Source organism: Tetrao urogallus (assembly GCF_951394365.1).
Source record: "Tetrao urogallus genome assembly, chromosome: 14".
Classification (NCBI taxonomy): Eukaryota; Metazoa; Chordata; class Aves; order Galliformes; family Phasianidae; genus Tetrao; species Tetrao urogallus.
The window spans coordinates 4,302,791-4,330,464 of NC_136827.1; the positions used below are offsets into that span (position 1 = coordinate 4,302,791).

Consider the following 27,674-nt stretch of genomic DNA (forward strand, 5'->3'; position numbering starts at 1 on the left):
TTACATTCTCTCCACCGGCTTAATTCCCAGGATGTCAAAACCCTTGGCCATGATGGTGGCTGTGGCCTCACACAGCAGCAGCCTCCACATATTCACCTTCACAATCTGGCCTGCAAAACAACAACAGACCAACATTGAAGCTGGAGCCACTGCTCAGACGAACCACCTCTGCCCTCTCTCTTGGGGCCCATCTGCCCCCAAGCTGCCCCTGGACGGGCTGCTCACAGTTTTATCCTCCTCCTCCGCCAACCCCTTCAGCCCTCTCCCGTGGACAGCACTTGTTGGACCGCCACCAGTAAGGCAACAACCGCCTTCCCCACACAGGGAAAGACCCTGCAGTACACAATGACATGCACAGCACCGCTTGGCCAGCACTCACCACTCTGCCTGTCCTTCTCAACGCAGTAGCAGTTGTCGTAAAACTCGGTGAAGGTGGTGGCCAGCTCATAAAGGTAATCACAGAGGGTATGCAATAACAGATCATCCAGGATCTTCTGCAGAATTTCTGGGAACCTCATGATGCACTTGCCCAGTTTCCACTCCTTCTCATGGTCAAGGACAAGTACCTCCTCTCTTGCTGCCTTCCGCAGCATCTCCTCATCAATATTGGCCAGACGAGCAATAGCCCTGAAATGATACAGACCACGGTCTGCTTGTCATTACCAACAACTTCCACCATTGCAGAGCAGTACCCTGCTTCAGGTACCACAGCAAACGTCTCCAATGACGTGGACACTGGACAATGAGTGATGGAGCTGACTTCTCTTTCCACATACCCCTAACAGCACTGATTGAACAAAAGCCACTCCTTCCCCACCCTCCCTTTGCACTACAGACTCAGAGCTAATTACATGCTTCAAGTGACTCCCTCCACACTCAACTCACCTGATCCGCGTGAAGGCATACAGCAAATAAGCAGCTGTATTTCCTCGGTCATCCAGCATCTTGTCAAAGGAGAACACGTAGTCATTTAGTCTGTTGTGGGAGAGATCTGCATACTTAATGCATCCAAAAGCGACTGACATCTGGGCAGCTTTCAGCTCTTCTGGTGTGAGGACCTATTACAATTTTAAAATGGGTAATGATCAAAAGGAGGAAAGCTACATTGGCACCACAACGCCCAACAGCTTGCATGAAAAGCTCAGGGGTTTTTAACTCATGGCACATGGAAGCAAGTTCCCAACCGCCTTTCCACATAGGGGACTGACACCCCATCCGTGCCTTCAGGCCTGCATGCACACAGTGCATCCTCTGCTGCTGAAGGCCTGCCCCCCACATAACATCTAACCATCTGCCACCATGCAGGTGGACTTTCACACTGCGCTCCCACTTCTCACAACCTGTGCACACACACACTGTGCTCTGAAATGCCCCTACAGAGCATTTTGGATCAGCCAAACACTCAAAGAGCACCTCTCTGGTACAACTGCAAGCTGTCAGCATGGCCAAGTGGTTTGTACCTACAGCCCTTGAGAGATCTTCATGTTGTTTCCATTTAAAAGGGAGCTTTCAGCAAAGCATGAAGGAGCCATGCTTCCCAATCCCATGCAGCCTGGCTGCATCCATTGTCTCAGCACACATCCAAAATGTCAAAGTTTTACACCCGTGAACAAATCTGTGTGGTTCCCTGGAAATATGAGCTACCTTGTCCCGTTCCTTGTCTTTCAGCTTGTCCATGGCCCGTTTCAGCCCCTCTTCCAGAAGATCCATAAGACGCACTGTATCCCCTGAACGAGTTTTGAACTTCTTCCTGAAAACATACACAGCCAAAATGACCACTTACACATGAGGCAAAACACTCCCAGGAATTTCCACTGCTAACACCTCTGGTACATTAAAAAAAACCAAATGATCCCACACATTGCTTTGTACTGAAGAACTGGGCACCAGACAGCCAAACCTAATGAAAGGTGTAGGAATCTAACAATATACATAGGATAGGTGAGAGTGGGGAAACAGGGAAGGCTCCAACAGCTAGAACTGTCCCAATATCAGGCAGGACACAATACCAGTGCAAGACTCGAATCCAGCAAGGCATCTTTACTTTTGTAACAAGCCCACAGCAAAACCACTCGGTCTGCAGCATTATGTGACTGCAGTACACAACTGGTTCAACTGAAACACAAGACCAACTCCGGAGCACAAGGGCATAACCTGCACACCAGAACACTGGTGTGCTTTTCCCAACTTCTATTCCATCTTCTATTCCATCTTCTTCAGGGCACACAGAAAACAAGAATTTCGTGGCCTTTACCACTGCCATCTCCAGTATTTGCATTACCTTCCTCTGCATTTCTACCAGCCAATTCACAGCCCTCTCCCCAAATACGAGGCAGCAGAAGCCAGACCTGACTTCAACACTAAGGGCCCTGATATGGCATATCACATACATACTTGTCAATAAACAAGCAAAGGTCTTCTGCACTCAATCAAACATCCTCTTCAGAGCACGTTCAGAGGAAAAAAGTACAAGTCTAGGGACTTACTTGTCTTCTCCCAACACCACTCCGAATGCAGCGTGAGTGATTCTGGTTACTTTGGGGTCATACCAGCCAATCATCTGCCCAGCTGCAAACACTGTTTGCAAATGCACCGACTGGAAGGAAGAAATATCAACAACCAGTTCTCAACCCACTCTTCTGGACATGGCTTTCTCATCACTTCCATTGCCTTTACAATGTTGCTTTGACAATGCGAACTTTAAATGTTTTTGGCTCCACTTCCCCTTCAGAAAGTTTAACCTTCCAGAACTTGCTGGGCTGACAAAAGCAGCAAACAGCAAACTTACATCACTGCTCAGATACGGCACTGACAGTCCTGCATTTCCTCAGGTAAGGAGAGATGTAAGGTATACACAGTACATCTCTCTATGAGATTTAGGCTCAGCATATCTCCAGTGGTCACTGTGCTTCTCTCATCACTTCATTCCACAGCTCTTCACAGAGGCCACCAGCCAGCACATCAGATTCACCATTATACCACTAAGGTCAAAAGCCCATACAGCACATGGAAAACCCTACAGAGGAGTTCCATTTAACTCACTGTTGTGCTTGTTATTTATGAGATTTCTGATTATCTGTATCAGCAGAAACAGGAGAGACTGACATACTCACCTGGCCACTGTCGACAACATAGATAAGGATATCACCCTTCTCTTCAAGCAGCCTGTGTCTAAGTGCAGCCAAGTCAGACGTGTCATATGTGTAACCTCCATCTGACTTCACGATTGTCAGCGGGACAGAGAAACCTGGGACAAAGACCACCTTCCGGCCATCATCCACCTGGACAAAGCCTAGAACAGCAATGCAATACTGCACTGTATCTCAAGGGGAGGCTGTGGAACTCGATAGGCAGAAATGTCTCGTGTTCTGATGCTATCAGAAAGAGAAGTCCACGCACATGCATTAATAAATACTTAACATCTCAAAACATGAACAAAACCAAACACTAAGCCTAAATGAGAACTCCCTTAACAGCCAAGTCAGATTTTGTGTTGCACTTCCAGAACTCAAGGCCAGGCACAAGAAAGCAGCTCTGTACCACTCTGGCTTTTCCAGAAGAGACTTAGTTGGATTTAAAAACCCACATCATTGGCATCCAGATCTACCTTTGCAGCTGCAAAAATACCATTACAAAGGAAGGCGTAAAAGGCAATGGAAGCTACAGAGATGCACAACATATTTATAGGAGATAAGACTAGTTAGAGCAACACAGATGGTGAGACTCAAAAAATGCAAAATCTAGATAGAAGCACATAAAATTATAAACTCATTACATTCCACTTGGCTTCCTGTGTGTCTCAGAGTCAATGTGAACCAAAAGCGTCCCTGCCTTCACAGAGAAAATTTCTCTAATGCAAGTTCACCTATAGTCACAACACTAAGAAAGATAGCTGGTGAAAATAAAATAAACTCCAGAAGTGCCTCGTGCTATTTCCAACAAATACCCCCACAAACTACTTCTGCTGTCAGCAGGAGAGATTCAATCTTTCTGGAGTGATATATGTAATGAGTTCTGCCCGTGCTTCTTTGGGAGGAACTTCCACAAAAGACCCACTCAGAAATTGCTGCTGAGAAAAAGAGCAAAGTGCAGAGAACATGCACCTCTCTGAACATCAGTCCCAAGCCTCGGAGGCTAGGAGCGAAGTTACCTCTTGTGCTGATCTGCACCATTGCTGATTTCAAGACAAAAAGCCTCACCTTTATCTTCAAATTCTTTCACGATGTCTTTCATCATATCTTGGTAGAACGACTCCCCTCTCTCTGTGAGCGTGACGTCCAAGCAGTTGTAGATTTTCTGGAACTCTTCAGGAAGAAAACAAATAGAAAATACTTTCATTAAATCATACAGTGGAAATTTTAGTAGCATATATATTTACTAACAAACACAGCAAATCCCTAAATATGTTTTCTATCTCTCGGTCAAGCTATCAGAGAAGGACTCAGACCAGACCAAGGAGACAAAGGCTTTAGTTGAACTCCTCCGCAGACAGGCCAGTCCCTTGGCTCATAACCCTTTTTCTCTAAACTTGTTATAGCATGGTGGCAGTGACCTCATTAAAAAAAACTAGAGGACGGTGAGAAAAACCACACCATCCATGTGCTGAGCTACGGCTGTGAATGGGGCAGTCACCTTTCCGAGACACGTCACAGATCAGCTCCCACGCTTTAATGAAGTCAGGGTCTTTGCTCTGCAGCAGCACCACACATTGGTAGGCTCGTTTCTTAAATTCCTCCTCTGTGTCAAATCTCCTCTTGGATTCCTATGGTAAAACACACTGCATGAAAGAAGCACCTGGTTTTTCCCTCGAAAAAGAGTAGAACATCCACAACACACTCCCAAAGCACGATCATCTCAGACCACAGGTTCTATAATCATTCCCCACATGGACAACTCGAGACCAGATACTGTAATTAACTCATTATCCGTTGGTAGGTAATTGCAATCATCTATTACCTGAACCTGCTTCTGAGCTGTTGACATAAATATCACAATTGTTTGCTACAAATACCTTGTAAAAAGCTTGGAGATCCCCAATGGGAGGAGAAACAGTTAAGTAATCTGGAAATTTGTCTTGCAGGTGAGCAATGAGCATTCCGAACTGGGTGCCCCAGTCTCCTAAATGGTTTAACCTTGAAGCAATTAAAGAGCACAACAAAAATGATTTCTCAAACATATGTCTTAAAACACAAACATTTAAAATACATATATTCTACATGAAAAAACACACAGGAAGAGAAACCAACAGCAGGTAAGCTCTGCCCCTGCTTCAGGGAAATGAAACTGCTGCCAATCTTGACTCCTAACCTCACTACACTTGCTCGGTTTCCTACCTTGCTGCACATCAAGGACTACTTTTTTACGTGCTCATAAAGAAGATCACTGCTGACTAAAGCACAGCGACAGTTACTGTAGAAACATAGCCAAAGAACCTTATCCCACCCAAAAAGCAACTCTCACCTCAACACATCATAACCTGCAAACTCGAAGAGGCGGCACATACTTTCTCCAATGATGGTGGACCGCAGGTGACCAACATGCATCTCCTTCGCAATGTTAGGGGAGGAGAAATCCAGTATCACCTTACAGATGGTACAAAAGGAAAATATGAATAAAGGCAACAGCCATTACCTCATCCCATGTGTTTCACGTGGATTCTGTTGGGTGGGCAGAGGGAGGAATGCCCACACTGCTGGCAGCACATGACAGCAGAGCAGCCCGTGTAGGACCTCAGAGCAGGCTTCTACCCAGGTCTCCACTGCATCTGCCCCAGAGGGTCAGGGATCAGTCGCAGACCCGTCTGGGTACAACATGCCACCCCCAGGGAGCCCTGGAACCTCAACATCTGGTACATGTGGGCCCCGTTGGTCCCCCCCCGTCCTGAAGTCACATAAATGCCACTGTAATGCCCAGCTGACATGGCCACCCATCCAACAAATCACTTTCGGGTGGAAGGGGCAGGACTTGAAAGCAGCCTGCAGCCTGGCACATGCTTCATCCATGCGGGTGCAAGATGCCCATCTGCTTACTGCCATCCATACCCTTTTCCTTTTTCCAATAGCTGGTGGTTGAACTCCATTCATTAATAAACTGCTCAGGTGCTTTGATACGAAATCCTTCCGCAGATGGACGTTGATAAAACCTTGGAGGAGAAAATCAGCAATGAGCATAGGAGCTGCTTAACTGCCATTTTTCCTATCTTTTCCCCTTGGATTTCTCTTTCCTCACACTGAGGACAAGAGCCTATAAGGTTATCTTCACTAAACAAAAATTTATTCCAGCAACAGCAGAACAAAGCTGTCACTAGAAGACAGATTCTGTACCCAGATTAAAAGAGCCTGTTTCACCCAGTCATGCCCTTTACTGCAGCAGAGTCTGCTTGACCACCCACAACTCCTTTTAGCACACTATCACTCAGAGCTGAATTCATAAAAACTTTCTTTATTAGAAAAGAAATAATCTTATCAGAGTTTGCAGAATGCAAAAAGTAGTCCTACTATCTTTCTTTTTTTTTTAATTAATGTCCTAAAATGTAGTTCCATCTGCCGTAATTCATGCTTGTAGGACAAGTGTTTTACTTCTAAGAGTTAATTGCCCAAGCCCCCTGCAGGCCTGTGCCACATTATCTTCATCTTTACACTTCTGCCCTAAGGAATATGAGCCCTATTTCTTCCTAAGTCACAGGGACAAAACAGATGCAGCAGTTAGTAACTTCCATGCTCCTGCAGTGCCAAAAGGGCAAGGCCTCCCCTTAGCCCTATAAGCAACAGTAGACATGCCAGGTCTTGAATGAGAAGGACACACAATTTTTCAGTAATTTTATACGATTGTGATCCCATACCTGTGCATTGACACTCAAGGTATAAAACTGGTCCTTTAGGGGTTAGGACCACACCAACCAGTTTAAAACAGAGGTAGATCTGCTGCTGTGGAAACGTAGGGGCTACGAAGCTCACCAAGCAGCAGCTAATTCATCTCATAACATCAACTGTAAATGAGAAGTGAGTCAAACTCAATTCAGCTCCATCCAGTATAAAATCACCCCTTCAGCTTTCTAACATAAAAGACTGTAACATGAAGTATCATACCAGGACCAGCAATTTCAACCTTCTCAATGCATTCGTTTGCAGGAATATGCTCTGTTATTTTCTCGGCGATCTCTCTCGGACTAACCTTCTGTTCCCTGGTTTTGAGCAGTATCTGAAAAACAAGAAGAGCCAGTGAAATTCAATCCTCCACAGCATTCCACAAAATCAAACAGAAAACGTAGATACTACTGTGTTAGAAGAGCCCCACGATCCTTTATCCTCATCACGCAGGCACAAACACACCAAGGAAAACAACTCCAGCACCTTTTAAAGATTAGATCAGCTCTTTCCACACAACAGAAGGCTAATTAGACCCAACACATTCAGCACACCCAAAGGCTGGACGTCAGATGAAAAATCTTTCAGGCCATTAAGTGCTTTGGCAAATTTTGATTTCCTTAAACTGACTTAACACTTTAAAAATCAAAACAGCCAGCACATCCTTTGCATTACTGCCAAACCTTGTTAACCCATTTCACAGGTATCTTCAGCTGTGCCAGGCCTCCTTTCTGAAGAATTTAAGTTGTCCCTGAGAGAATCACAGAATCATAGAATGGCCAGGGTTGGAAAGGACCTCTAGGACCATCAAGCTCTAACCTCCCTGCCATAGGCAGCACCTGCCAACCTCCTCATCTAATACTAGACCAGGCTGCCCAGGGCCCCATCCAACCTGGAATTGAACACCTCCAGGGACGGGGCATCCACAGCCTCTCTGGGCAGCTGTTCCAGCACTTCACCACTCTCTCTGTAAAGAACTTCCTCCTGACATCCAACCTAAATCTCCTCTCCTTCAACTTAAAACCATTTCCCCTTATCCTGCTATTATCTACCCTTTGAAAGAGTTGCCTCCCCTCCTGTATATAGGCTCCCTTTAGGTACTGGAAGGCTGCAATGAGGTTACCCCATTGCCTTCTCCATGGTTTCTGATTTCTGATTACAAGCTACCGAAACAAAGGGCATTCCATTCTTCCTTAGACTCAACCTGAATCAATAAGTAAGTAATAAAAAGCAGAACCCAAGCTACCAAGGACAGTCCTAATGCTGCCTGATTTTCCTTAGAGAACATCAGAAAAACTGCTTGTGAGGCAGCTCTCTTTTTCCCTCCAAACTTCCCACAGAGAGGAGCTGCAGTAACATGACTCAGGTTTCTGTTCTAGGTTATTCCACAATTCACCTGTCCCTTCCCCAGACCTCTCACACAGCTTCTTGCAGATCTTAGAAAAACACCCTTCAGGAGGATGCTGTGAGCTCTCCCCTTGCAAAATGCTACATTCATACTATTTCCTATATTACTGCAACTACTTGTTTCTGATGCACGGTTTTTCGTTCTTAATGTGGCACGTTTGAAAGCATTCTATCACCCCACTCCTACCAAAGCCAAAAAAGAACAATTAGATCTTGGTCAATTTAGAATCTAAGCTTGCTACTGCTGCTACATGCTAACTTGCAGTCTGCTGCAACATGTGACTTCTGCTTAGATGTTAGTCTGCAGTTCAGATCTGCCACACCACTGATTACTGCAAAATGGTTACGGCTTTGAATGGGCAAGAAATGCAAACTTCTGCAGGGATCAAATTATGTTACCCAGAGTGCAGACTTCAAGAAGAACAAATGCAAAACCAGACGCTAAGCATGTTCCACCGGATGACAGGCATGTGCTCTGAATCACTCCAGAAACAGCCACAGCACTCCTATTACTCTAAGGAACAGGCAGAGCTCCTTGCTCAAGCCCCTGGCATTAATATGCTAACAAGTTCAAAGGAAAACAATATGCATTTGTGTGGGCTGTTTCCACATCAGCGCCTGGAAGGGAGAGGCTGCTGTCTGGCACGTAGTGGCTGCCCTCAGTCAGATGATTCCTGCTCCTCTTGTGGTGAGCAATGCTCCAGCTCCAAAGGTAACTGCAACACGGTTAGATCTCCGACCTAACTCACTGCTCTCACAGAAATGACTGCGCTGCATCCACTGGCTCTGCTGCACTGATTACCCTGCGTGTGTCAGTCAGTACTCCCAAGCCCAGTGTGTCGCCATGCCTGCCAAGGAACAAACCCTACAGCCAAGCCCAGCACAAGGAACATTTACTCACCAGTACTGCTGACAACGGGGAACTGGTCGGACACTGAGTTATGTGAACAATGCTGACACTGAGAAGCCAGGACGGCTCAAGAATTCTAACAGCGACTTAATTGGGGTAAAGCAGCGGTCAGAAAAATGGCAGAGCTCTGAAAGTCTGTGTCGGTGCAGTCACCCAGCGCAGCCCTCTGGCTGCAGCCCAGGCACAGTATGCTAGCAGCGTGCTAACAAGACCAAGGGCAGACGTGTATTCAGGAGGCTGTTTCTGCCCTGGCACCGCAGCCCCAGAGCCTGCTGCCTGGCACGTATCGGCGCTGCCCAGGACACAGGCACAGGCACTGCAGAGGGCAGCCTGGGACTGCAGAACTTCATGTGTATTTATCTTAAGAACAAAAGTTGCTTCTGTTGAGACCGCTCACTGCAAAACCAAAGATCTCCAGTTACGAAGAGTTTATCTATTCCCCCAAAGGCAGCAAGGCATTGGAAGTGTGGACACTTCCTTCGTCTAAACGAGGCTGCAGCACCTTGTTCCTCACCTCCTCATTTCACTTCACTACAGTCCCTTCCTACTGAGCAATGCGTAAAGTGCCTCTTACTCTGTCTGGGTCCTCTTTGGCCAACACCTTCTACAAACCAGCAGTGCCCTACTTTTCCAAGCAACACTGCTGGTACTCACCAGGATTAAAAACCCCACTCCTTCCTTGGCACACACACCACAGGTGTTCTGTGAAGTGAAGCCATTGATATAGCTGCCCCAAAACCTCCATACATATCATAACAAAACCAACACTATTTCTAACTTCCGATCCATATTTCAACAGAAAATAAAGAAGTAATTAAGAAATACTTAATCATAAATAAAGGAATACAAATGATTTAAATCCTACAGACTTGCCAGTTACTCTGTGGCAACATATAACTCAGATATTCTCAACTCATTACAGTCATCTAAAAAGAGACATAAAGATCTGCTCTGTAAAGGTCAATGCTTTCTCGATGCCATTAGATATTCAGTGAATTCTCACCCCAGAGGGCTGAAACAAGCCTTAATCAGGTTCAATACTGCAACTGTCACCAGGCTGTCTACCATTGTGCTTCTAGCAGGCAACATTCCCACTTTTCTTGTCTTTGCAAGATCCCTCAGATTTACCTGTGTTATGCCCATGGCGCTGTTGCACTGATAATCCCCAAATTTGGGCTGCTGGCTCGGTGTCACCACTAGTGGAGGGTTTTCTAACTCTGGGTAGGCAGCCTGAATGGCAGCTCCAAAAATCTCCTGAAGACGGCTGTTGATATTAATCATGCTTTTCACTGTTTTACTTTGTTCCTCTTGAAGGCTCTGGAAAAACAAAACACAGAAAGCTCAATTCACAGCACATATAGAACAGTCACATCCTGCTTTTCTCCTTGGCTGCCTGGCAAAGCATGACTGAAAGATCTGGCTGACATCTCTAGGTACAAGAGCAACATATACAGCATGGAAATCATGAGACTCAAGAGATACATCTCCCTTTGAATATCACAGCGCAGACACTTCCCCTGAACGCAGTGCTGCGTTTTATTTCTCACACCAGTCAGTCAGCGATCCTGGTAAAGCAGCTGGGCTGCAGCTCCATGACCATTTGAGGGAGCACAGCGGGGGCTTACAAACCGACATTCTTCATACAGTCACGGTTTGTTTAAGGAACCAAGAAACATGTGAAGCACAATCAACAGTCAAAACGTTAGAATGCAGAGTCACGCACCACTAACTGCAACAAACCGACATCATTTATTTACTTTCTCTTAATGAGAACAGAACCACGTAATGCACCTTAAATTCTCTATTCCCTTACCTTCTGAAGGAAATTCAACCGATACTTCAGTTTCGCGTTTTCGTCTCGCAAGCCTTCCAAACTTGGGGAGACTCCCAAGCACCCAAAGTTCTTCAGATGCTCAATTTCTGCAGTTAGTGACTTAATCTCGTTTTCCTGAAAAGCAAATGAGATGGACACACAGTGGGTCTTGGAGAAAGGGAACAGCAGGTGGGGAGTGCAGGACTTCAGGTGTAGTCCTGCCTTATAAAGGTAACAACTACAAGCAAGTCAAGTAATTCCAACCATCTGCTGTTTAAAGGTGGTTTCTATTTGTGCCAAAAACATGGGTCAGTGAGGTAGTCATCATCTTACTAAGCTCACAACAGAAGCACGAGAAAGACAACAGGTAAGGCTAAGAAAATACATTCTTAAAAAAAGCATTTCCTCCAGCTTTTCCTTTATAATTTAGCAAAGACATCCAATGCTTCGATTCCAAATTCCCTGAAGCCTCCTTCAGGAGTTCAGCCAGTTCCACCACTTCCAAAGCTGGGCCACATTTTCTCTCCCAGAGGATGAACCCACAACCACGGATGCAACCTGAGCTCACGGGGCAGTGTGAGGCTGGCCTGCAGCGTGTGCTCGCTCCCAGCTCACGGCGTGTTTCCTCCCCTACTGCCGCAGTGGCTTCTTCTCTTAAAACTGCCATGGGAGAAATTTCAGGTGGACTTTCACACTCCAAACAAACAAGCTCCAGCTTTCAGCCATCCTTCAGGTTTGTGCCCTCCACAGCCCAAGAACTCTTTGCAGGAGCAGCACCCACCGCTCCCCTCGCCCCTCCTGACCTCACAGCCCAGGAGTAATCACACAGCCCAGCAGCCCAATGCTGCTGCAGGGAGCAGCCACTTCCTTCTCCCAGCCCCAAGGAACCCAGCTCTCATAAGCTTCTTCCCTGGTGTCCACCTCTCCTGTAACCTGTTCCACAAGGAGAAGTCAGGGTGCTGCTGGAAACACGTGGCAGCTCTAGGAGGCAGCTCCCCATCCTGACCCCTCATCTGACCAGGCTCTGGGCTATCAACATGCTTGCAGCAGGAAGCAGCTCAGGCTATTATTACAGACAAATATGCTGCCAAAAAGAGCTCGTTTGCTTTTTGCTCTTGGAACAGTTGAAACATTTTTTAATTAAGGAAACAAAATCTGGGTCATCCAATCTTCTGGCCCAGTATCTTCACCTGAACAGCAGCTCCCACAGGTACCAGCGTCACTGCAGATGCTCAAAACTTCAGAGCTGGGCCAAAGTGATCTTAAGATTGCTCCACCCAGATAGCAAGCTGGAAAGCTTTTGAAAAGTTTTGAGGTCATTCCTCATTTGCACTTCAGCTTCAATGCTTCCAGCACACCTCTTGTACAGCCCCAAGGTGTCCTCTGCCACGGGAGAACAAGCTGTGCCCTGCAGTGTTAGATGATGCAGAACCAAAGCTATAGCTCAAGCAGACCTGCTTCCAACAGCCGGCTGGTCTTTTGTATCTTATTACTTCTCTTTTGAAACCAAAGTCAGACCCTTTTGCTTTCATACACCTTTCCTCCCACTAATCCAAGAGAAAATATGCTTTCCTTATTTAAAAGTTCTCTTACTACCCTGACTTGGTGGTATTTCATACAGCTTACGGATCTGCTCGACAAATTTCCAGACTGAACTTCACATTAAAATAGCTTGAGAGATTTCTTCACATTATTTCATGGCTGTTTCACTGTAAATTTAAGTAAGCACTATGGCAACAAGCAACTCGGAGCAATGCTGGAGAAGCAAAACAAACAAACTCACCTACACTCAAAAAACCTAGAATGTACTTTAAGAAAAACACAAAGATCAGGTTCTACTCTCAAGGTCACGTTATCTGTTAAGTCCTGCATCCACCAGCTCTCTGGCTGCCTACCCAAGCATTGCTGCTGCCATATAAATTTCCCTTTTTTCGCTCTTCAGCATCTAATGCAGACGACGAATTGATCTCATTCAGAACCACTGAGCAGAAAGACTGAAAATCAGCTGGCATTACATCATGTACCAGAACAGAGGGGATGAGAAGGGCTGAGCCAGCAGCATGACCACAAACCCATCATTAAGATCACCTGAGAAAGTCTTTGCACACGCACATTACAAACACCCTTAATGACAACCACCTGCAATAAGCCTGCAAATAAATCTAGCAAATCACCTGTGAATGCTGGGTATTGTTAAACAGACATAAATCCTGAAACCTTCCTAAAAAATAGATTACTACATTAAAGCATGGATATCCCTCCTTTCCCGCAGTATATTCTGAAGGAGAGAATACAACAGCACTACGCCTCTGATATGCAAAACAAGTAACTGAGGAAAGGAAGGGAAAAGCTGCTGTTCCAGGAATAAAACTCTATCCCCTACTCTACCTGCACAGCCCTGGATGCATCACAACTTGTCAGTAAAGGGTCATACCTGATGACCACCTCACAAGAAGCTGCGGGAATTGCATGAAGCCATGCTGACATCTCCAAGGGCTCTTTGGTCAGCTGAGTACTAGCAATCTTCCCCTCACCTGTAAATACAAAAAAACTATAGCTTTTTCAAAAAGACCAAAATAATCCTTGTATTTTCCGTGAGCGTGTAATTCAGGCTCCACTGAACTATCACTGAACTTGTACACACTTCAGTCTTGGGTACACAGTGTTATTCCGCTGCATTAAAAAAATGAGAAAGCAAATGGCTGACAAAGCGCAGCAGCGTTAGGAGCAACTCTCTCCCTTTCCCTTCTCGCCACCTGCACGGTTTTATTGCTCCTCCCGCCTGCCTCACCAGCTGCTGAGCCGGCTCAGCATAGTGGCTGAGCACACTGCTTTCTTTGCAGACTCGCTCTCCTGAAGAGCTAATGAACCCTGCTGGCCCCCAGGGGTCTCCGGAGTTGGGACAAGGGCTCAGCCCTGAGACGACTTTCCTCTCAGCAGCTACAAAGGAAAACGCAAGGAGCTGCACACGTTCAGCAACCAGATTTATTATCTCAGCGTTTAACGGAAGTACTTCTCTTATGTTTAAATTGTGAGCTGAAAACGTACCGCAGCTTTGTCTGAGCACACGCGTATGGCAGGGAAAACTCACAGCTCGGCTGTGCAGCAATCCCTCATGCCCAGGCACGTCCTGGGGCACCGTGAGCAGCACACCTGCAGAAGGATGCGACGTTTTCCTAAAGCTGTCCGTGTACTCTACTGTTAACGCAAGCAGTGCTAACGCTGACTGGACAGCCTTTCATCTTTACATACAGCCCCTGGTAACAGCTGGCTCCATCCCCCTTCCCCACCACAGCGCTCTAGGGCCACCGCTCCCCTGCGGGAACACCCGGGGCTGCCGCCTCGCCTGGGCCAACCGGGATCCTCCGGCCCCGCGCAGAAGCTGCCCCACTCCGCAGCAGCGCTTTGGCTCTGCTCGTTCCCCAGAAGCACGGCCGTGGCAGCACCAAATACTCCGCCCGCTTTCTTCCTTCGAATACGAAGCCCGCCCCATAGCCCGCGGCTGCACGGTTCTTCCCCCCCCTCCACCCGAGGATCTCCGCGCGCCTTCACCACCCCGGAGAAGCACCCGGACGAGCCGCGCTAAGCGCTCCACTCCCGCCCCCACCTGCCGCGCCAGCCGGGCCGCCGCCTGCGCCACGCGTGCCTCCATCCTCCCGCTGCCGTAGCGGGCGGAAGCGGAAGCGGCAGCGCCAGAGCGGAAGCGGAAACGCCGACGTGAGAGACAGCGCCCCCGAGCGGAGGGGAGGGCGCCGCGGGTAGGAGCCGCGGCTGGTCGGGGGATGACGTCACGCAGCGCCGGTATGCGGGAGACAAGAGCAGGCGAGGAGCCACGGGTGTGCAGAACGGTTGCTTTATTCGAAAACCCCGCACGGAGCCGGGGGCCGCCACCCTCCGCCCGCGGCTTCAACGGGTGCCGCAGTCCCGCAGCCCTGCGGCGCACCGCGGCCCGTGGGCTCACGCTCCCCGTGCAGCACCTGCGTGCTTCACACGGCCCTCGGGCCTCGCTCACCGCACGCACGGCCGCCCCGCAGACAGGCAGCTGCTGCCGCACCGTTTCTCCACCGTTGCCGACTGCCGTCAGGCTGCTAAAATGCTGAGCTGTACAAAAGGTTTAAACAGCGTTATTTATGAATAACAGCACCGGATGCTGCTGCTTTTGTTCTTATTTAAAATTCTATTTCCCAAAAATACATTCCTAAATATACAAACTATACAATCTTGTCACTTGAATGCTGGTTTCTGTGATGATATACGTCAACCTGAAGTCCTTAAAACATCCACGCACTGACAGAAGCTCTAACGTAAAAAGGCCTCGGTACCTTCATATACCACATAAATAACTTCAAAACAAACAAACAAACTGCAGTTGTAGAAGTGTCCCGAAAGCAAATACTTTATGGTGATCACACGTCATCCGCAGAGAGTGTTGGAATGTTTATCCTGGGCCGTGTGAAAAATGCCATTTTCTCTCTAGAAGAAGATGATCACTGTTAGTGCAATAGAGGTCCCGCCAGAAATGTGCATCATCAGCATTAACATGTATCCCACCATCTGCCACCACCAAGAACAGCAGCACACCCTCTCTCGAGCTACACCTTTTATGCACACGCCACAGATCCTTGCAGCTAAACCCACAATACTGATGTAATTAAAAAAAAAAAAAAGCCATTTCAGAAAGGATCGTTATTAGCACGATGAGTAATGTTACTTAAGGAAGCAAAGGACTGCTTCTGCATTAAAATAATGATTTGCATGTTTGGTGCCAGGCGGGGAATGATTTGGACTATTTCTAGCTGCTTTGCATTCACATGCAGTGCTGCAGTTAATTCTGACTTCCAGATTGGATTTGAAAATTGAATTGGTTTAGCAGAACAGTTCACTACTTGTACAAAAAACAGCTGTATCAGTACAGTAATCATCCACAAAGAAGGCAGTCCTCACCCCCTTTACCAAATGATCCATGATTACCTGAATGACTGCACTTCCAAAGGCTCCTTCCGACTCTGCCCTCGGAGCCGGTGAACGTCCTTGGCAGCAGCTCTCATCATTTTATCAGCTTTGAGCTCGCACTTGTGTTCTGTTTTTTCCACCTAAAAAAACCAGAAGAAAGCTGTTTGTGTTTCCGGGAGGAACTGCTCTATTTGAATAAATCTGTAAATACAGCAGTTTCACCTGCAGGTCTGAATGGTTTGAAAACTGCTCACACTGGAAGCAGAAGCCACAGAAGGTAAATCGAAGGCTTGTCAACCACTGTAACCAGGAGAGCTTTTTGTAAGGTCTTCTTCAAGCCCCTCGCTAAGACTTATGGCTATCATCTGTGTCTTCTTTGTATCATGATTCTATCATGATTCTTTCAGTTTATGCAAGAACATGGTAATCTATCTTCCAAGCTCTATCCCAGAGGGCTTTTTTTTTTTTTTTTTTTTTTTTTTTTTTTTTAAATCAACTACATGCTGCGTCATCAGAACTTAAAATATTTCTGCCTGATGCCAGAGGTGCTGTGATAAACTAGGAAAGCTGAGAAGCAGCTCTATGTACTGGGGAAAGGAACTTGTAGATGGAGTAAGGTTAAGTGCTAACCATTGCACACTGCACCCTACTGTAGCTTGGGAGGCTGAACTTTACAGAACAGATGGGATTTGTGAGTTTCCATACTTGCACCTGAACTAAGACAGGAAACCTTGTGCTGCACGGGTTCAGGAGTAACAGAATGCCGCAAGGAAGCTAAAGACAAACTCCAACAAGGTTAGGAGAGAACTCAGCTCAGGGGAGTTCATACATCCATGCTAGACGTACACTAACTAGAAATGATCATCATCTTAACCTCATGATCATCATGCACAAGTTTTATTGAGCCATCATTTCTCTTAGGAGAAGTAGATTTACATGCTATCCTCCTAACCTTTGTATTTGCAGGCAGGCAGGCACAGACTGCAGTCTGCAAACAGAATCTGAGAACAGCAACTTCCATCATCAATAGCTTGCTGATGGAATCGTAAGTACAAGACACGAGCGAACGCAGTGCTAAGGTTTAATTTCCAGGTTGTCTGAAACCCCATTTCTCAAATCACACTTCTCAAATGTTAAACAAAATCCAAAGGCAGGTATTACTTACTCGTTTTTCTACTAGCCTCAGCAGCAGTCGAAATCTCTCATCATCCTTCACCCACTGCGGTAACTCTTTCTCACCCTGACTTTGAGCTTGTTCTAACTGTTCCTTCAGTTCTCTCAGCACAGAGATCTCCTGAACCAGCCGCTCGTGCCAGGTTTTTGAAGCCTGCAGGTCCAGCTCCAGGTCCAGTGAAGTGCGAATCAGGCGCTCTGTACCAACGGACTTAATTGAAGGCTGAAAAAAAATTTATGGACAAGAGTGAGAACTACCCAGAGCTCACTGAAGACCCAATAATTTTATGAGACTGTTCTTGTTCTTGCAATACCTCTTAGTTAAAAAAAAGAATCTGTCCTGAGATCTGAAGCTGTATTCTTTTTACCTTCTTTCCCAGCTCATCACAGCACAAGCACTCAATGCTATTACAACAATAAACACAGCAGAAAAATTTTTGCTACTCAACTCTACGATGGGAGATATCAAGAACAATCTTTCTAAAATGATTTCTCTAAGCAAACTGCGAAGTTAAACAATCCTGTCACATTCTGGTATTTCAAGTAAATTATCCTTAAGAAAAGTATCTCACATGCAAAGAAGTTTCCGAATGAAAACACTTGGAAACTGATTTGTGTTTACAAAACATTCTCCCTTTTAAACAGTTTTCGCTTCTTTTCTTACACATCTGTACTAGACAAAAAGCAAGCAGTGATGCTTTTACCCGTTTCACTCTGACGCTTCGTCTCTCCATTGCATTTCGAACAAAGGGGGTTTTTTTGGATAGCGTTGAACTGTCACTATCACTGCGATTCAGCTGAAAAATGGAAGTGAAAAAACATCCATCAAACATACAAGTACGTACTCACGTTAGCAGCAACATCACAGTATAAGCTGTGATGTAAGCAGAACTTCCAGGTTTTGTAAAGACTGCAGTAGACACTGCCCCCCCAAAAGACTGAAACTTCTGAAGTCAAAGGGGAAGAGAAGAAAGCAGTGTCAGGACTCGGTAAAAAACTGAGACTGTGCAAACACTGGTATCATTCTCTCATTAATGAAAAGCAGTATGGTATAGATCCAGGGCTGCATTTTCCTTACCCGACACACATACTGACTTTGTGGTCCCGGTGAAAATGTTTTGGAGCGGATGATGGTGCTACCCCTGACAAACTGAGTTTGTGGTGGATTTGCTGCTCTTTTGTCTTTTGGACGAACTACAGCAGAGGATTGTGCGAGGCTCTCTGTGTTTGTCTCTTTATCCACCTGAAAGACAGATACTGCGGTGTAAAATGCCAGCTCGCCATCTTAGCAGTGACATACCAGGGCTGTCTGGCAGCCACCTGTGATAGATCTCTGCTTTCAGCCCAGAGGCATCGCACTAAAAGCCAGATGCTCTTTAGCCCTTTTCATACAGTGTGTTCTGACACTTCACTCTGAACTCAGCAGCTGCTACATTAACTGTATTGCTCCCTAAGGGCTCTGTGTCCATTGATTGCTGTGCAACACAATTGAGTCCAATGAGCTTTGCCTGTTGGATCCAGCACATCAGTGTGAACCAGCAATTTCGCATACAGAAAGTGAGTTACAATTTTGAAGACCACTCTCTTACCTTTTGTGCATCTGCAGCAAATACAGGTATAAATAGCTGTACCTACATGCACAGAGAGCAGATCTAGAGCACATTAATTATGCTTCTGAGAATGTAGTAACACTCAGAACCATATAAGGTCAAAGCCACAGCCACATATTAATGAAAACAGTTTCCATGAATAACAAAAGAAGGCGTGAAAATACTTATTAACCATGGGGAAAAGTGGTCATGCAGTTATTTAATATTTCAGTTAGGTAAGCATTTAAAAATCAATTATGAGCTTTCAAAAACTGCTGTAGCTCTATAACAGCAACCCAATCAACTAAGCAGCAGCAATTTCTCCCTTTCAACTGAAACCTTAAATAAAACAAGAGCTCCCTTAGCAGGAGATGAACGGAAAGGAGAAAAATGTTGACATCAGACAACAGAAAATATTCCAATAAGAACAACAATTTTTTTGAGTTTCTAGAAGTCAGAAAATCTTTTGTTTGAAAGAAGAAAAAAGCACAGCTGATAAAATACACAGCCTTATGTGCAGTATCACAGGATAGACAATACTGGTTCAGCATAAAGGACTTTGGGGTAGCATTACACTTCACTCTTCAGAGGAAGCATCTGGTGCAGACCATTCACACTAGCAATGCCTTGTGGTTGCGTAAGTAAATCAGGTTGCTGCCCAGTGAAATATGAAAATGATTATTTTCAATGCCAATCCGTGAGAGTTTTTGGTAGGAGAAAGTCTGCACAATCAAGCTAACCACACAAACTCATACCTGCTGAAAGTCAGTTTCCCAATGTAATTTGAGTTTTGGCCATAAACAGAATAAAAATCAAGTACAGGTACCTCTTTATTGCAGACGGCTGCGTCTTCAGTGTTCATAACCAGTTCTCAATCATTGCCTCACCATGGCTTTTTTTCCCTGAGGGTTTATTCCTTTTCACATTTTAAAACTAGAGTGAAGTATGAACACTGCACATGTAAGCACTTAAGAGAAAAGCAAAGGAAGATTTCATCCTCAAGTCTTCGGATGGTGCAATCAAACGGGGGCTGCTCAGAACACTGCATTAAACAACAGGAAGTTTAACTCAAGCTTTACCTTTACTGCCATTTCCACGTGAGGATGGGAATTCAGACTTTCTTCTGTTTCCCACAGCAATTTTCCAGCACAGAATTCTTCCTCCTCTTCTGCTTCATTTTCACTGATCTCATCCAGTTCTTCCTGCTCAGCAACCTCTTCATCTTGCCTGTTAAGAAGAGCTTCTGTTATTGAACTGGCCTGTTTTGTACAACATTCAGGTGTCCCAGAAGGGGGTTACTTCCCGTAAGCTGCTGAACAGAAACTCATCCCTACAGCAGTCAGTTGCACCTGTTGCCAGTGGTTCTGTAGCAACTGAGATTACACACACTGAAGTTTTATACACAAGAGAATAAGGAAAACTATAGTGAAGCTGCAGTAGAAGATGACCACTGCAACCAGAACCTTGCATTCACACTGATCTTGCTATAAATGGAGAAAGTTCAGGGTTCAGCCATGTAGTCTGAGCTTAAGATGAGTCCATTTCTTGGGATGCAACTAATCTTAGTTTAAGAAGTGATATTGGAGAAAATGGAAGCACTTTTTTAAACATGCTTTTCAGCTCACTTGAACTCTCTGCTGGCTTCTCAATCAAGTCCATTGGTCTGGCTTGCATTTTTATTTCAAAAGTAAGGCTCCATTAATAGAATTTGAAGCTGAACAGTGTAAGCAACCACCAGAACTAATACTGAAGCAAAACCATCCACCATGCAGCGGAGCTTTCAGAGGTTCACAGTACATTCTACCAAAGAATGAACACGGTGCTATCGTAACTATCTCTAAGCTTTGAGCTTTGTTCTAATTTCCCAAGCACTATCTCCATAACAGAAGAAATACAAAATTCACGGCAAGATGGAAGCAGGTTTCCACAGATCGGTATCACCTACTTTTTTTTCTCTGCACGTCAACTTTCAGTCTTGAATCCCCAAATGCTCTGATAATCCCATGATAACGAGAACAGTAGAATGCTACCTACCAGCCCTCTCCACTAGTTAAAGTGGTTCTGCTTTCCTCCAGTTTCTTCTCCACAGCTTCCAGTTCAACAGCCGTCTGCTCTAAGAGTGCTGATACGGAGTCCTGAGGAGAGCAAGAGGCTTCTTTTAAAGGTAGCACTCTGACAGCAACACACCCAACCTTTTGGCCAGAACAGCCCTGCCAGCTGTGTAGCAGGAGAAAGTTGTAATCTCTACATCCACACTGCTCAAGCAGCTCATTACATGTCAGCATACAGTCAAAACCACTAAGTATACCTGGTCCAGCTTTCGCCAGTTTTGCTATCTGCACAGCATGTGTGCAACTACCAGACTGAGCATATTACGTTCACGCTGCATGCCGTGCACACAGAAAGGGTAAGTGTGTATTCTCACTTGCCCAGCAAGTTTATTGCAGCAAGGTAATCTGTCTAGTGAGAAGAAAGGCAAAAGCTGACACACTGCTTACATCAGACTGCACACCATAGTCCTCATGCTCCACAAGGTGCAGATTTCAGTAAGCAGCTAGCCTGGGACAAGGGCATATCTGTAATCACTCTACTATTTTGCTGCATTTAGTAACATTCTAAACATAAATACGACAGACTTTGTTTCTTGTCTATTGTAAAAGTCCTTTCTTCAGCCACCCCAAAAGTACTATTGAGAGGGTTTGTAAGAGATTTCTTTGATTTAAGGAGTTCTTACTGTTTTATCAGTGCTGGATATTTCAGAATAAATGTTTCCTTGTTTATTTTTTCTGTTTTGCTTCTGCAGATACTTAGAACTCAGGAGGTTATACCAACGGGTTGATCTCTCTCCAGATCTACATATTTCAGCAAGGCTAATTTGTGCTCCACCCTATTTAGAGGGAAAAATAGTTTTAGTAAAATACTGAAATGCATTAGTACTATATACCAGTAAGAAGAAAGCAAAAAGTCAGGACTACCCGAGTTTGGCAAGTTCACCAGAAAGAAAACTTGCCCTGTTTATCCCCATCATTTCAACAGCATGTGAGGAATTGCATTATTAATGTTTTATGCTTAATTATTTTAACATTGGTTAAGACTTCCAATCCAAATATCAAGTGCCTTACTACAGGTCCTGTGTACAAGTACTAACAGTCTTGCTGCAGCTGGGATAACTTACAGCCACAGCTTCAAAATAAAAAGGAACAGGAGAAGACTCCTTTCAAGAGACCTGCAAGGCTGACAAAAAATATCACTCTTTCAGACTGTGATGTTATAGTTCTGTGTATTCCGTTCTTCACCTGCCTTCCCTTTTTCCCACCTCATATTTAATAAACAAATTTACAACCAAAATAAAGCTGTTCTGCAATTAGTTTAATTGGCGTCTGAGCAGACTCCATTTCACTAGCACAGTTCAACAGACTGCACACTGAGCACACGTCATGCGATTAATGTGGTCCCATCAGGAGCTCAGGTACAGTAAGACATTACATGCTGCCAGACAGGAAACCTCTATTTGGAAAACAGGTCTTTTCCTGACCCCGGATTTGCTTTGCAAAGCAGGTGAAGGAAGAAATGCAGAACCATCATAAAACATGCACTTCTTTCCACCATAGAAGACGCTACAAAACACTTGCAGGAGAAAAAAGAATTCTGTAACTTCACTTGCTTATATCCCAGTTCGACACACTCTACTCGTGTTCTAGAGTATATTACTCCAGAAACAGTGGCATTTAAATCAAGTTATCCAATTAGCACTGAACAAAAGGCTGGTCTAACAAGAAGGGGCTACGTGCCTAGGGAATCACAAGCACTCAAAACAGCAGTTATGTGATTTTTAATAGTGAAGCTCAGGGTTATAAAAAACAAGACTCTGGGAAGTTGCCACAATTCAAAGTTTAAAAGTTTGCTCAATTTAGAAAGGAAAAATCAACACAGAAAATGTGCTGAAATAGATGAATACTAACCAAACATTCTTCAAGGCGAGATTTATCTACAGTGCAAACATCAACTCTTAAAGTCTTCTGGCGTAAAGCTGGGTAAGAGATAGAAACCCAAAATACTTCATTGTACATGAGATTGTCTGAAACTTCCAACGGTCTCGTGCGAAACAAGCAGCTTGTGCTTTCCAAACAGGGCAGGACTGCCATGCGAACGTTCCTATTGCAAAAAACATGCTGCAGTCAGTACTGCTGGACAAGTTTGCAGTCATCTCCATTGCAACAGCTCCATAGATCTGTAAGCAAAATTCTTCCTGAGCACGGTGAACATGATTGTCCTATCCTGCTGTTTGGAATATTAGTAAACTGAGGAAAGAAAAGGAACATCTCATCACAAAATCAGAGACAAGGTGGTGTTAGTTGCTGTAGGTTTCATCTCTCTGAATCTTGTGATGGAAGATCACGGGATTGCTTCACACAGTGGTTTACCTCTGCACAGCCTGTCACTAAAGAGAAACTTATATGACTAAATTTAAACTTATATGACACACTAACATGACCCTTTAGTAGAAACAGCAGTGCAAAAATCAATCAAGCTTATGTCAGTTTACTCACTATACAGCTGAATTTAAAAGTTATGCCTCGAATGAGTGTAGTGGAACCTGTGCATTTCCCTGTATATGGATGCATCTGTGCACGTTTCCAAGATGAGTTCTGCAGTAGAATGACAGCCCTCTCGTCACTTGACATAGTTGCTCTGGGTGCTGCAAGAGTTAAGAATCTTGCTGGCCAGTGTTAACCCCAGCAAAGTTTGCTCTTGTTAATACAGACCTTTGAGGAGAAAGTTGCATCTTCCAATTTGAGTACAGGCCTCATAAAGGATGTGACATTATGAAACTCATAAGCATTTCAGAAGGGGTACATTTTTTTGAATTATATATATTATTTATATATATATACACACACATTTTAAAAGCGTGAACAAAGAATCAACATCTGCTTAGCTCCTACTGGAATCTAATACAAATACATCAAGTATGTTTATTTCACCCACTTACACTTTTTGGTCCTGTTGTAACAGCAGTGCTTGAACATTACTCAGCTGGATAACCAGTATTGCAAATTGCTTATTTTTTTCATCATATCTGAATTGAAAAGACACAAAAAACCCATTAGAGAAAAGTCTGTCACAGATGCCATGAATGAGTGTTCCACTTCTTTCAACAGTACTGGAAAAAGCATTACACACTTAAGACAAAACTATAATGGGAACATGGCCTGCCTGTAGTTTATAATAACATCAGTTTGTGTTACATGAAATCCTGCTACAAGAATGTGCAGCGTAACTTTAGAGTTCGTAGATACAATGCACTACAGATTTGTTACCACACTGATTTTTTGGGGATCTACTTAATTGCTGTATTGAACTAAAACCTTTTGAAAGGCCTTATATAATCAATCTAATACAAAAAAAAGTTGCATGCAGAAATACTTGATACAAGTACCGCAAAGACATTATGGGTAACCATTGTTTCACTGTTGATGGCCAAGTCATGGTAATTTTACACTTCTTCTATTTCCTCTACTAATAAATCACCTTCTACTGAATCATTTAGGGACAACACTTCTGTGCCTACCCTCCTATGCCTTACCTGCTTCTTGTGGGATTCAGGTATGGCCAATGATTACCATTTACCCTCATCAGCTTTTGCCCCCACAAACTGCATACTGAAGGAGACAAAGGGAACCACCAAAATGCTTCCTGCAGTCCAGCAATGTCAGTGCTCCAAATGTTACTTTGTACTGTCATACCACTATCACCAATTGACTTCTAGTGACATGAAAGAAGGCAACTGGGCCAAGGATCTCACAGAGATGAGTGTAATTGTCAATGACAGTACAAAGAGAGTGTTTGTTAATACCAGTGGGATAAGGTAAATATGGTAAGTAAACAGAACAAAGCATAAACTTGAATATTCTTTCTATAGGAAGGAAAATCCAGTAAAATACATAGTGCTTACCTCATTGCAATTTGCACTTTAGCTGTCCCAACTGTTTCTGTATCATCACTGTCAAACAGCATCACTTCTGATGCACACGGTCTAAGAGAAATCAAAGACAATTAAGGGCTTAATTTCCCTCTTATTGAAGGTGCTAACACACAAGCAATAGGAAATCTTTTGCCTTCCATTCGGGAGTTGAGCATATAGACTTTGTAAAACCAGCATCTAGAAGAAAGCCCAATTAAAGAAGTTCAGTCACCCTTAGAGGTATGTATTATGTATTGCAGTCCTTATCAGCAGAAAGTCATATGCCTTCCCCTTTTGCTGCCAAGAAAGCCACATGACAAACTGTGCAAAGAGAAGGCAGGGAGGGCTATTAAAGGGTTCCCTTGACAGGATTTTATTAAAGGCAGCTGACTGCCCAACAACAGAAATAAGACTTAACAGTTAAAATCCTATCCTGCACCACGACAGCAAACATTCTCAAGTTTGATTAGATTTAAGTCATTCCTTTGTTTCTTTAACAAATCAAACTTCCCTAGGAACATTAAAAATAACAGAGTAGCTTGATAAGTTTTCTTTATAGTAGCCACCTGCATAGTTTTTCCTCCCAGTTTCTCCTCCAAGCTTTTATGAGCTGTAAGTCCCAACAGCTATATTCACCATCTAACTAGCTGAGAGACTACCCTGTAGCATGTTAAGACAGGATCAAAGTGTCTCCCATATTACTTGGCAATCTTCTGCATTTCATCCACAGAGGACAAATGTATTGTTCATCCTATGCTCACTATTTCTTACAGGAATCAAAACAACACTGCAGCCATTACAAAGGTTGCCAAGTCAACAACCCAAACATTAAGTCACGTAAGACATGAATACACACGGGATGCATTCTCTGCTTCCCCCCCCATTCTCTCTCCTTCCCTCCCTCCCCTTGCCACAGAGTTTCCTGCCCCATGGAGAGGACACAACAGCCCTAAGATATCTCTGAGTGATTGTTTGACGTGAAACGACAAGGTCTAAGTTACAAAGCATTCCACAAGGGAATAGTCCTGTGAACATTGATTACTCATCTCTCTGGAGGATTCATTAGTAAAATGGATGGGAGTAGAGATCAGCTATTTTTCACATCAACAAATTATATACAGGAAAAAAAAAAAAGCCCCATAACATATATCTCTGTCAATAAAAACAGTAAGATAAGTCGTGGTAGATAGAATCAAAACAGGTATCAATCAGAACAATATCTTTCAGTGTACTTTTTGTCAAAGCCCTCCAGATAGCTTTAGCCAGCACTAAGTCCAGAACACCAAGAGAAGCAGTAATGCACATATCATTCCTAAGGTAGGTTCTAAGAGATAAATATCTGCACGAGTCACATACTGAACCCAAAACACCCAGAAACTGCATCACAGCTCAGATAGCTATAAGGTGCTTCTTTGTTCCTCCATAGCATACCAGAGGCCTTTCAGGCTGAGGGCTGTCACTGTCACAGTAGGGCTGGCTGGCAAGAGGGGAGCATTACACCTGCCAGATGGCTCTCTGCTGTCACAGCTCACCGGTGGTTTCAGAAACAGATGAGCTGTTCAAGCAGTTCTCCATGAAGACAGAAGTGAAACCCTTGTTTCCAGCAATGGGATACGCAAGTCATGTTTGTAATCCAGTGCAACCTGCTTACAGTTTTGCTTTTTTCAGAAATATTATAGAGCCTGAGGTCGGGAATCTTAGTCATCTAATCACAAAAAAAAAGCCATCCAAGCAGCGCCGCCCCAGCTGAATCCTGTGTGCAATGCTGAATCGTTAGCTTCTTCCTAGAGAAAGATCTGATGTCTACCTTTGCACAGAGGCTTCATACACCCCGCTATCTCCAGCAACAGATTCATCAGACACTGCAGCTGACACACACGCCACCTTCAGCGCTGTCCCTCCGGCTGCATTTACACCTATCAGAAAAGCACAGAAGAAAACCAAAAACAAATGTTAATGATAATGGTCTGGATCAGAAGCAGCTTTTTCCTCATTCTCCCCTTGAATTACATTTTTTTTCCCCACCCCTCTTCAGGTAAACAACAGCACATTTCTGAACACAGACAGCACAAAGACAGGGTGACTTGTGCTCATCATCCAGAGTGGAATTAGTACTTATGGAGAGGGCCAGACTGACTTGGAGGGCACACAGCTTTGAGACAACCAGAGGAACAGCATGTGGCAGCAAGGAGAGCAGGAGTTGCACAGTCAGTGCCCATTTAATACCTGGGTCCTGCAGCAGAGTGCCCACAGATGGAAGCTACACTGTGCTGGCTGCAGTACCACGGCTGCCCCAAGTACCTCTGGGGGTACAGGGAAAAGAAGTGATGATGCTTCAGAGCATTTGAAAGGCAAGGAGGTATGCAGGACAAGAGGACAATGCGTAGAAGATATAGAGCTTCTAAACTCCCAAAAAAATTACATCAATAACTGATAAAAGAGCTTCTTCTGCAAGTGAGCCTTGAGCAGGTACTAGCCCTTCTGTCCTACCACCACAGAGAGAAGCAAGGAAGGCAAATACTGGTAAGTGAGCTCTGGCCAGGAAGGGATTATTTGAGGGGTATATCCTACCTGGAGAGCTTACACCATGTTCAGCCTCAAGGAGGGGGGAAAAGCAAGAAAATATACTCCCATACCCCTTGACCAACTAGGTTAGCATACAAAAGACACAATATAAGTTTGGAAAGGTTATCTAGATACACATGGGGAGAAAAGTTACAGGACTCGGGTCAGCAGACACAGAAAAACACAGAAGGCAAAACAGAAATGGAGAGAGGTAAAGCAAAAAGTTTTGCATATGGATGTTGAGGAGGTGGTGCTGGTCTCTGCTGTATGGGAACCACAGGGTACACAGAAATGGCACAGAGCTGTGCCCAGGGAGGGTCAGAATGCACACAAGAGAAAATTTATATGCAGCAAGGGTGGTCAAGCACTGGAATAGGCTTCCTGGAGGAATGGATGTCTCACACCATCAGCATTCAAGAGGCATTTGGACAAT

General features: G+C 44.7%; 2 protein-coding genes across 3 annotated transcripts in view; both read right to left on the bottom strand.

Moving 5' to 3' along the window:
• On the bottom strand, positions 1 to 14,648 carry RARS1 (arginyl-tRNA synthetase 1; the record flags this gene model as incomplete). Its single annotated transcript, XM_079542446.1, has 15 exons — positions 1 to 110; positions 380 to 627; positions 886 to 1,058; positions 1,645 to 1,750; positions 2,487 to 2,596; positions 3,114 to 3,292; positions 4,200 to 4,304; positions 4,633 to 4,762; positions 5,012 to 5,132; positions 5,461 to 5,582; positions 6,042 to 6,142; positions 7,089 to 7,200; positions 10,312 to 10,500; positions 10,997 to 11,131; positions 14,604 to 14,648. 15 exons carry the CDS (start codon positions 14,646 to 14,648, stop codon positions 1 to 3), a joined length of 1,986 nt encoding a protein of 661 aa, XP_079398572.1.
• Positions 14,649 to 15,402: 754 nt separating this feature from the next.
• Positions 15,403 to 27,674, bottom strand: part of WWC1 (WW and C2 domain containing 1) — a gene marked incomplete at both ends in the record, with an annotated part of 61,924 nt that continues 49,652 nt past the window's right edge. The window contains 12 exons of one of the 2 annotated variants that reach the window (XM_079542515.1): positions 15,403 to 15,469; positions 15,968 to 16,089; positions 17,115 to 17,345; positions 17,827 to 17,919; positions 18,201 to 18,365; positions 19,791 to 19,954; positions 20,750 to 20,846; positions 21,446 to 21,598; positions 22,674 to 22,866; positions 23,705 to 23,791; positions 24,668 to 24,748; positions 26,484 to 26,592. In XM_079542515.1, coding sequence (XP_079398641.1) covers positions 15,403 to 15,469; positions 15,968 to 16,089; positions 17,115 to 17,345; positions 17,827 to 17,919; positions 18,201 to 18,365; positions 19,791 to 19,954; positions 20,750 to 20,846; positions 21,446 to 21,598; positions 22,674 to 22,866; positions 23,705 to 23,791; positions 24,668 to 24,748; positions 26,484 to 26,592 — 1,562 coding nt within the window. Of the gene's footprint in view, positions 15,470 to 15,967; positions 16,090 to 17,114; positions 17,346 to 17,826; positions 17,920 to 18,200; positions 18,366 to 19,790; positions 19,955 to 20,745; positions 20,847 to 21,445; positions 21,599 to 22,673; positions 22,867 to 23,704; positions 23,792 to 24,667; positions 24,749 to 26,483; positions 26,593 to 27,674 lie in introns of both variants that reach the window. The other variant, XM_079542516.1, reaches the window with a different exon arrangement.